This window comes from Colossoma macropomum, unplaced genomic scaffold (genome assembly GCF_904425465.1).
Source record: "Colossoma macropomum unplaced genomic scaffold, Colossoma_macropomum, whole genome shotgun sequence".
NCBI classification, from domain to species: Eukaryota; Metazoa; Chordata; class Actinopteri; order Characiformes; family Serrasalmidae; genus Colossoma; species Colossoma macropomum.
The window spans coordinates 7,669,803-7,681,363 of NW_023494794.1; the positions used below are offsets into that span (position 1 = coordinate 7,669,803).

At 39.5% G+C, this 11,561-nt stretch overlaps 1 protein-coding gene across 1 annotated transcript; it reads right to left on the reverse strand.

Annotated features, from left to right (window-relative positions):
* Positions 1–545: 545 nt before the first annotated feature.
* On the reverse strand, positions 546–7,673 carry si:dkey-237j10.2 (uncharacterized protein LOC568721 homolog). The gene is made up of 3 exons (XM_036580929.1): positions 7,464–7,673; positions 2,280–2,459; positions 546–1,216 (listed from the first exon to the last, which is right to left on the reverse strand). The coding sequence occupies exons 2-3, from the start codon at positions 2,440–2,442 to the stop codon at positions 549–551; spliced, it is 831 nt and encodes a 276-aa protein (XP_036436822.1). The 5' UTR covers positions 2,443–2,459; positions 7,464–7,673; the 3' UTR covers positions 546–548.
* Between the last annotated feature and the right edge of the window lie 3,888 nt (positions 7,674–11,561).

Here is an 11,561-nt window from a genome sequence, read left to right on the forward strand (position 1 = left end):
TCTGACTCCTCTTCACAAGCACGTCTTGCAGGCACTTGGGCACTAGATTACTTTAGACATATCTGTTGTTTTCATTTTATATAAAAAAACATGAATATGTTCAGGCGGAATTTGCCACCACACTTGTGTCGTCCAACATGGCTGCTTGCTGCATTCAGCTACACGGTAAAGTTTTGTGCATTTTCATAACTCACAGTAAGTCTGTACTGTCTAATAAACCACATTGAGAAGTCCTGATCTTAATGAAGACCTGGATGGGGTCTGAGGAGCCTTAGTGAAGTTTTGGGGAGGTATTTACAGAAAAGATTTGGGTGACTATTGATTTCTAGTGTACTTAGCTTAAGCACTAAACTAAAGAAGCGCAATTCTATTTGGTTCATTGACAACGTCTGTGGCAAGAGGAATATATTCAGAAAAAAATGTTTTTACAGTTTCAATATAATTACAATAAAATATATGCTTGGCATTTGTAAGAATAGCCAATTGAAAGTAACCAGTCAGTGGTTGCACTGATATTAAACACTGGTCTAATGCTAATTGTGCGTGTGTTAGGATTTTGGTTCTTGAGGGTATGAAATCCGCAACACAGGTGAACTAAAGTGAGAAGTGGGCGGGGCCGAACAGGTGCTAAGGTATCGTAGACTATCCTGGGACGAGCTTGAGTTCAGTCCATCCTCTTGAATGGCCTTATGTCCATGGGACTTACTCAAATTGGCATGGACTAGCGCTGGAACTACGCTAGCAGTTAGCGAGGATGAGGCACAGCGTGCCAGGCTGTCCTGCATGTGCTGTCGATACACCTCCATCAGCTGGGTCTCCAGATAGCCGTTTAGCATCGAGTTGGTCAGCCTCGGTTCCGAACCTGGGCCTTGTATACTCTCTATCACCAGGTAGCCCTCATCCGGCTTGGCCGGGCAATCCACTTCCTGTCCAGTCTCATTAAAGGCCTCCAGGGAGCCGAGGTCCTGGGACTGCAGCAGAGGACCATGGGATTGGGAGATGAGGTGTGCTGGGTTATGTAAATGATGGGGGCCCCTTAGAGTGTCTCCCGCCAGCTGTAGGTCAGGGTAGGCCTTGCAGATGCTGGGGCAGCTCCCGGAAATGTAGTGCTCCATCTCCCAGTGGTTCTCCACACTGCAGGTGGGAATGCTGAGGGCCATGCTGGGTGTTGAGGTCAGGCAATGGCCAGGCTTCTCTCGGCCTTCAGGCCGTGCGGCTAGCCAGAAAGAAACAAGTTTTAGAGTTTTAAAACTACACTGGTGACATCCTGTATAAAGTCCCACTGGTGACATCCTGTATAAATAAAAATAATGCGTGGCCACGACTTACTAAGGCGTGGGAATGAGATGATTAAGTTGTGGCCACGACTTAGTAAAGCATGGGAATGAGATCCTAATGCGTGGCCATGACTTAGAAAGCCGTGATCTCGTTCCCATGCCTTACTAAGTCATGGCCACGCATTAGCATCTCGTTCCCACGTGTTAATAAGGCCACGCATTATTTTTATTTATACAGAATGTCATCATCAGGGCTCTGTAGAAAACAGTTTATACATGCATAAGATTAACCATCTGGACACCAGGAAGAGTAACTGATGCCCTTCGCACAGCTTTTGGTGATCCAAATAAATTAATAAACAAAACAAAATATGACCAAGTAAAGCTAAACACTGCAGACAATCAAGGGAATTAAGCCAACATGGCTCCCTACTTCCTATATAGCTTACATCATAGCTGTTTACCTTAGCTAGCATGAGCTAATGACCTTTGTGCCTGAATGCAAAGTCCTGATAGGCCACAGAATAGCAGAATTTAGCTTTGATAATGAGTTCATGAGTTATAAGAGGTGTTTGCAATATTCTGCATGGTGCTACAGTGCTAATTCTGCCAAATAGGAATACTGCTCTGTTTTAGCGAAGTGCTCCAGTGCCCTTTGGTGATGTGGTAGAGGCTACAGTAGCAATATTTAAAAAAACTTTAAAAACTTTAGGACTAAAGGATCATTTCTTCTCCAGTTGACATCTTGAAAGGTTTTAATGGCTATGTAACCACAACAAATCGGGTTTAGGCTGGGTGACTAGAAGCAATGGAATACAGTTTCAAGTCAAAAAAGTACATTAGTTAGCTGTCCATAGCTGCTCTTTTTTAAGTACAATATTAAATCAATATTACTGTCTATGGTAATCGACAGCGTGATGCAGCAGATAGACTGAAGGAAAAAAAAACTCTGGAGTATTAATTTCATTTTCTTTACAAAACTACATTACCCAGAATGCTCACCTCGCAAGGCCCGAGGTGTCAGTGGTGATTTGAAGGTCAGTTGAGTCATGGTGGTTTCAGGTGGAGGAGTGGCTTGTAAGTGTGTGTTCTGGTCCCTGCAGGCAGTGTGTTCAGGGCCTTCCTGTGTGTACTTCAGAACGTGGAGGAACGCTTCACCAAGCATGATGACGTCCTACAGGTCTGACATACACATTGACATACATGAAACCATTAGTTGTCGTATTAGTAATATTAGTATATCACAGACACTGAGGTGCGATCTTGTCCGGAAGGTTTTTTTAATGACTAATTTATTAATTTATTTTTATAACAGTGTGACACGCTGCCAAATACAGTTGAAATTACGTAATGAGCTTTGTGGTCAGTGATCACAGCTGGCACACATACGCACATCAGCTCAGCATACGCACACACACACGTAAGCACACATGGTGAAACACTCACATGAAATTAACAAAAAATTGAAAAGAACAAACACACACTAGACCTGCGCGATTACTGCGTAATCACCTGATCACAATTATTTGAGATGATTGCAGTTATTTAAGCTGACAACAATTATTTTCCACAGCTAGTTTTCACAATCATGCTGCATCACAACAAGCAGCAACTGGAATATTAAAATCAATGGTTTTCTCAGTGGGCTTGAAATTGGAGAGCGTGCCTATGTCTCCAGGGCTCTATATCCTCAGGGTTCTATGTTCCCAAGGTTCTAAGTCACCAGGGTTCTATATTATCAGGGTTCTATGTTCATGTTGCCAGGGTCCTATGTTCCCAGGGCCTTATCTTCCATGGCTCTATATTCCCATGGTGCTGTTTTTTTTCCAGAGCCCTATGTTCCCAGGGTCCTATATTATCAGGGTTCTATGTTTATGTTGCCAGGGTCCTATGTTCCCAGCGCCCTATCTTTCAGGGTTCTATATTCCCATGGTGCTATGTTTCCAAGGCCCTATGTTCCCAGGGTCCTATATTATCTGGATTTTATGATCATGTTTATGTTGCCAGGGTCCTATGTTCCCAGGGCCTTATCTTCCAGGGTTCTATCTCCCCAGGGCCCTATGTTCCCAGGATTCTAGGATCCCAGGGCCCTATCTTTCAGGGTTCTATATTCCCATGGTGCTGTTTCCAGGGCCCTACATTCCCAGGGTCCTATATTATCAGGGTTCTATGTTTATGTTGCCAGGGTCCTATGTTCCCAGGGCCTCATCTTCCAGGGTTCTATGTCCCCAGAGCCCTCTTTTCCCAGGATTCTAGGTTCCCAAGGCCCTATCTTTCAGGGTTCTATATTTCCATGGTGCTATGTTTCCAGGGTCCTATGTTCCCAGGATATGGACAAGAAATTAGGTTTCAGCAACTGCGCAGATAAAACCAAGACCACCTTAAATCCACAAACACTTTACTGAATAAAGGGTTTTGTTGATATTTGTGGAACAATACTGATTATTCCCATTTTTCACTGCCTAAAACATTGTTCACATACATCTCTCCAATTATAACCTACCTACACAGATATGTTCATTATGGCTTAGTTTTGAGGATCTAATAAAAGCACTTCCGATTAGCCCTGCTGACATCCTATGACATGCTAAGAATGTTGATGTAATATCTTTAAGTTCCCTTTTTCCTGTAACGGTTAAAAACTGTAAATCTATTGTGTGAAAGAGACTGGATGAGAATAGTATGACTCTGTTATTACGTGGCCACATCAGATTTCTTTCCACATACATAGTTTACTGAGAATTTCATGCCCAAGAAGCCTATAATAAGCGTCCCAACAAGCAAGAATCTGTCAATGTACATGACTCTTCTTCATTCAAATATCACTGGGGTTTTAAACACAAGACACTAAAGTTTGATATATGATTAAATGAGTAGAGGTTACAGCAGTTTCACCAACAACCAAGAAGGTGATACTAAGATACTAAACTGTACCTTACAGAGTAAGGCTTGTTACTGTGCCTCCTCCATCAGGTGATGGAAGAACCACTCAAAACAAACCTGCAGTGAGAATGGCGGTGGCAGTAAATCTGAATTATTAGGGTAAGAAGTGGTGGAAAGTTTACAGAAGGAACATATAATGCTGCGCTATCCTGATCATATGGAGGATGGAGCTGTTTTTGTTTCATTCCTGAGGCTAAAAAAGTTTTGGATTATACTCTGTGGAAGACCACACTCATATCTCAATGCCAAAACTTTTAATAGACAGATTTATGCTGGCTTTTTTTTTGGAATTTATTCCAATTTTCTCCCAGCCACTGCATCTCTTCGAACTGCTGCTAACGCTACATCATTGGACAGCTGAACACGCTTTGAGGAGAACACTAACTGCCAAAACAGCTCTCACATTTATGACAAAATTATTGTGTGTAAAGATTCCCAGATAGCAAAGGGAATAGCAGGCCACTGTTGGCCTGCTGATGGCAAAGCTGGTGACAAAATTATTGTACTGCAAAAAAAATCTTGTCATGTAAAATTATCTTAAATATAGTCCAGAAATCTAACATTTCTCCTGTTGTAATTATTGTAAGGTTAAATTGAGATTATTTAACTTATTTCTAGACATCTTGTACTTGTTTTAAATAATGTTATATATATAATAAGTATAAATAAGTATAATTATCTCACTACATTGGCAAATAATTTTGCTGGTTTCAAGTACATTTCTTAAAACAAGTGAGCTTATCTGCCAACATAGTGAGATAATTTTACTTAATCTATTTATTACTTAAAACAAGTACAAAATGTCTAGAAATAAGTTAAATAATCTTAAATAGCTCAACTGGAGAAATACTAGATTTAATGACTACATTTAAGATAATTTTACGTGACAAGATTTTTTGCAGAGTATATTAGGCCTATTACATATTTTTTGTTATTTATTTATATTTGTCTTTGTTTATTTTCCAAAATAAAAGTCTGTGCACATTTAAAATCTGTTTGAGGAGATTAAAAACTTTTTAGACCTTGTATGAAGAATAATAATGTAAGTGGTTCGAGGTTGGACCAGCAGTGACATACAGTCAGCGTGGTGCTGACCTTATCAAGCCAGCAGAACGATACGTGCTCGCTAACTGGTTTAATATAATGCACTACATGTGCTATTCTTTGCATTGTTTCATTAAACTTTGCTGAAAGGTCTTTCGCAAAAAATAAGTATCTAACATCATTCTGATTCACTCCAGCGGTAGCTTTAGCGTTAGCTCATCTGAAGGAATAGCTTCCGTCGCTAAAACCTCCTCCTTATCAAGCCGCAGTCACACTAATTTGTTGTCTATTCCTGAAGATTGGTGACAAAAAAAATTGTCTAACAATGTCTGGCAATATAACGGGGTGACTTGTGCAGCTGTGGTTAGCAAACAGTTAGCAAGCTAAGCAAAGTAAAAGTAAAACCACCAAAGTAAAAATAATAGTACAGAACAGTCTCGCAACTTACCGCTTATCACACAATCTGTGTTCATTTATAGCCAGTGGGGGGGACATGTTGAAAGGTTTGTGCTTAGAGTCTGGTTAAATTAGTATTTCCTCTATTTTGGAGATTCAGTGCTGCTATATTAAGAAGTCAATGCAGCCAAAGTCTGTGATGCGAAGTCACTCATCGTGTCAAAATCCTTTGAAATGAATGTAGTTTTGCTTGCAAAAAATTCGCTGGCATACAAAAGTGTAACTAGGCCCTTAAACATGAAAGCCTACTGCTTTTAACATTGAGTGGCTAAACAAATTCCTGGGTCTCAGTAACATACTGAGTTTTTGTTCTCTTTAATTTGGTCTACATGCCCATTTTGTCAGTTCTCAAATGTGTGTCTACATTGAGCATCTTTAAAGATTATTTTTCAATAGAACATGTTTTATATATGTGTGTATTCCTAAACTTTCTTCTGTGCTGCTGTATTTACTCTGTTATTGCAAATGTTACAGATGCTAATAACTGAGGGAGGTGGGACTTTCTTAGACTTTTTCAAATGGTCAGTTGAACCATATTCTATAGGATTTTATTCTATTTATTTATTTGCATTTACTTAACTTAGAAATATGCACCATTCCTAAAGGAAGGTGAATATAGTGTACATTTAAACCAAGTTTAAGGTACATAAATGGACCATGTTGTGCTTTTGAGGGTACACTCTCAAAAATAAAGGTACTAAACTGTCACTGGGGCGGTGCCCCTCTTGCCACTGGGGTGGAACCCTCAAGGGTCCATCTCAGTACCTTTAGTCAGGGAACATAACTGTACCATAATCCACTGAAACAATATTTTCTAAGCTGTACTGACTCCACACACCCCGTCTTGTCTCCAGGCTTTTATTTTACTGTTTTGTTTCAAAACATTCACTTATGAAAAGGTACAAATATGTACTTTTCATCTGGAAAAACTTATTTAAGGTTCACAATTGGACCTTAAGACCACTGTTGTACCTTTGAGGGAACCTTTACATTGTTTATACCTTTATGAACGAAAAAAGTACCTACACAGAACCTTTATTTCCAGAGTATATTCACATTTTTTTTACCCTGAAGGAAAAAAATGTACCTGTACTGTTTTTCCTGACAATGTATGTTGCATCAGTGATAGCCTTGGATTGAATTATTATGTCTACGTGAACATAAATCAAGACATCTTCTACAGAAAACACACTTCTGCACATTTTAATGCATAATTTCCGTATATTTGTTGAATTTAACATTTAAAAAGTTATATTTTATACTTATATATTTTTTAAATATCTTAAACAAACAAACAGAAACTGTACATTGAATTCTGCTCTATAAGTTCCATAACTTATGCATGTTCTCTGGACAGGATGTGCTGATTTTTACTTATTTTAACATGCAATTTGACCAGGGGTGTTTGAACTTTTGCATGCAACTGTAGCGACTGGTATAAGCTTACTATCATTCTGAACTTTAATAGGCACAAAAGTCTTACACTGTCACTCTCTCAGAAAGAGCACTGAACAATTCCTGCTATCAGTTAATCAATTTAACGATCAATTAGAAATTGATTGGGGCCAAAGTGGAACTACAGATAGACTTTACTGTGAGGAACCAGGTGGTCGATATCTGTTATGCAATGACACTTGTGGTTGCAAGCAACACAATCAATTGACTGGTCTATAAGGTTACATATGCACAGTGGAGTTTAGATCAGTAACGCATGGAATTCAGAACGGAGAGAAACAGACTTACTGGCTTTGGTCCTGAAGGTTTGCTGCACGAAAATAATTCCTCCTTCTCTTCTGCTTTACTTCATTCAGTCAGTTCAGTCTGGATTTGACCTGCTACTGTCTACACACCTGCTACCCACCTACTGTCTGTCTTTTTAACACAAATTAAGGCTCTACCGGCCTTCCACTCTACCCATTTCTCTCTCAAGCTTCTCTACTCGTACCACTTTATATAAAGAGGAAGTGCAAGCAGATTGGCTGTACATATAAACACGTCTTCTTATAGTGTCTAAAGCAGAAGTGAGAAAAAGGAAGGCCTCAATCACACACACTCCTATGCCTACACCTCACACGTATGCAGCGGAGCGGAGAGACAAAGAGATGCTTTATTTAACTGTTATTTAGGGCAGAGGGCATTTCTCAAAAGGTGAAATGGTCAGCTCCAAATAAAACTGACTCTCAAACATAAACGTGAACTGTTAGGACTAATGATAATTGAACAATTTTAAAGGGCCCATATCCTACTTTTTTCATGTATTATCGTATTTTTTGCCCCTGTGGTCCACTTTTGGGTGGTTTAATATACCAAAAACCAGTAATTATTTATTATGTGACCATATTCCAAAACCATTTTTTTTTTTAGAATTAAAAACAGGCTGTGTTTGTTGCAATGCCTTTAAGACTCATATGCATTTGAACACCCTGGTAAAATGTCACTTTTTGTTAATTTTCCCAGGGAAAATAAGTTAACACATCAGAACTGTAATATGGCTTTTCTTCTGCAAATTTTAGTGCACAATTTCTGTTTATTTGCTGAGCTTAATATAAAACATGCAATAGAAAATATAAATGTGCCATAACATTTGCACAAGTTATGTTTTAAGTTTAATTTTTTTTCCCCAGTAGGGTAAATTTGGTAAATAAATCATTTTTGCATTACATAAAATAAAGTAATTATGCATTAAAATGAAGTGTATTCTCTGCAGAAGTTGTGCACTTATTTTCCCTCAACATGTAATTTGACAGGAGCACCCACAATGCAACTGTGTATATAGACAGCGTGATTCAAAAACATTAATCTGATTTCAAAGCACCATATTTTTACGACCGTGAGGCGCCTAGGAACCAATCACAATCCAATTGAAAGAGGGGGTCATAGAGTTTCTGGCTGTCAGTGGAAGATGGTTCCCTTCAGTCTGAGAGGAGATGCGACCCCTGTGCAGAAAGCGTTCTGCGTTCTCCACTTAAATAAGAGTGAATCCGTCATAACTGTGCAGTGTGATTTTTGTGGGTAGTGAAGCTCCAACAGCTCAGAGCGTTCGTCGTTGGTTCCACAACACTGGATGAGCTCCGAAATCGCACTGAAAGAGCCGTGAGTGCAGCGACACCCAGCATGCTCAATCGAGTATGGGATGAATTTGACTATGGTGTTGATGTTGTCCGTACAGCTGGAGGAGGTTCACACTGAGTACTTGTAAAATTACATAATAAATATTATGCTCATTTAAACCATTTACAGCTTACTGCATTGTCCTGTAATGATTTACAAGTAAAATCTACATCATTTATTTTAAAAAAGCAAATGTTTTTCATGATATATGCTCTTTAAAACCACTATGAGTGCATCTGCACCACTACAAAGAGCATGAAATGTAGCACTGAGTTTGCAAAAAGGAAGAAAGAAAATTGAGAAAAAAGTCTTGAAGTGCAAATGTGTGCAGACACAATAAAATCTGGATGTCTGGATGTCTCCACACAGGGCCTTTAACAGTCATCCATGTAAAAGACCTCAGGTACAGAGAAATGAACCCTCCACTTTGTGTACATCTCAATTTTATTCCAACAAAATACAGACTTGCTGACACAAAACTACACAATTTCTTTCTTCTAACTGCTGAGAAAGGCGTATCTTGCAACCAATAGAGACAGAGAGAAGCAGAGGGATTCTGTTAGCACTGTGAGAGAGCAATAGTGTGGGGTGCAAGCTTCACTAAATTGAAATACACTCATTTTTGAAATTTTTGCATAATTAAATGGTTAAGATGTAAACAAAGTCATTCAGAGTGGTCTGACATGAAATGCACCTTCTAGACAAATTGAGTCAGAATTGTTTAGAGCAGTGGTGATAGGAACCGCCTGAAGTCTGAAGAGTTTAATAACTCCAAAAAACACAACTTTTCAGAAAGAAACCATCATGAATAATATCTGAGACATTGTTTTTGACAGATTTGAAATAAGACTTTGGCCTAAAACAGGTTTAGGGCATTAAAAGGTAAACTACCAAACTGAAAAGACTAGTTCAGACCAGCATGCATTCCATGCTATGCTAGTCTGCTGCTGGTTTAGCTGGGCACCCAGCACTGTCATGCTGGTTGACCAGCATACCAGCATCGAAAACGCAACATATACTGGTTTTGCTGGTGAGGGTGATTTTTCTAGCAGGGTAGTATGGTTATTTTTTCAGATTTACCACTATTTTACAATTTTTTTAAATGTTACATATAAAAAGACACATGTAGGTTCACTAGTCGTTTTGGATAGCTGTGGACATAGCAATCCCTGGTTCCAGTCACCACCACTGTAAGGAAATTCAATTCAGTGGTTTCTCTACAATAAACCATTCCACCTCAGACCCTTCTGAATTACTGTTTGCATCTCACTGATTAAATTGTGCAAATTCTTTTTTTAAAACTCATCGATGGAATTCCCCTAACAAAAACAGACACAGGCAGCCCAAGTATTGAAACCACTTTTAAAGTTTAGGGGGAATTCCACTGATTTTTCAAACTTCACAATTCATAATTCATAAATCTTTAAGGTGTAAACAAAGTCACTCAGAGTGGTTTGGTGTGTAATGTCCCTTCTAGAGAAATGTACCAAGTCAGAATTGTTCACAGTGGCGGTGATAGGAACCAGACATCCACCTCTAAAAGCTCCCTCACAGAAAGTTATTACATGAAAAGGTTTAGGGGTTAAAGGTGAACATGCTGCCTGAAGTCTGACTATAGTTTTGAGAAGATTTTGGCCTAAAATGTATTTTTCTTAATCCATACATGGTGGAGGGATACATACAGGGTGTTGTAAGGCAGACATCTGAAGAGTTCAGTGTCTCTAAAAGCTACATCACAGAAAGGTTTTACCTACATAAATTTGGTTATGAATTTGGTGCCTGATGTCTGACATTGTTTTATATATTAGTTTTCCCAGCTAGAAAAAACAGCATATGTTATGTTTTGGATGCTGGTATGGTGGTCAACCAGTATGAGCATGCTGGGGTGACCAGCTAAACCAGCACAGACCAGCATGAAATGCATGCTGGCCTGTGCTGTTCTTTTCAACAGGGTTGGCCTAAAATGTACTTTTAAAGACGTATTCAGGGTGGAGGAGTACCTGCAAGGTGCTGTGAGGCAAAATAAAACAAAGAAAACTTATTTTTACCATAATCAACATATAAAAACTCATAAGACACATGCAGGTTCACTTGTATTTTTTAGTAGCGAATAAAATGGCTATATTTGCGTTGTTGACATCAAGAGTCCTGGTTCCTATCCCCACCACTGTAAAGAAATCTTAGTCTTCAAGTTTTTCTACCATGAACCGTTTGATATCAAACCCCTTTTGAATGACTGTTTACATCCCAACAACTTAATTATACAGGGATTTTGAAAAATCGATGGAATTCCCCTTTAACACTAAAGGACGGGCAGCCTGCCTCTTCACCCTGACGGTTTATTGGGCAACAACTGCTGCCGCCATGACGATGCCAATATGACAGTACCCCGGGCTTCCTCTCAGGGACACGCAGAGGTGTGTTGGACGCGTGTATGTCTTGTTTTAAATCCCCATTCGAGCAAATATACAGCTGACGACTTGTGTTATGTGTGGTAAAGCTTACTACATCGACTCCATCCGCCCGTTTCAAGCAGAGAAACAACGCTCATTGTTTTTTTCCTTTTCTCTCCTGGAAGAAAATGTCGAGAGACTTTTTCAACGTTCCTTCTTCTCCTCCTCAGGATTTCGCGCCTAAAACGCAGCACGAGCTCGGAGTGGCTCGTCTGCGGCGAGCGGAGGCCGCCTCTGATTGGCCGAGCCCTACGTCAATTACACTTCGGCCGCGCCC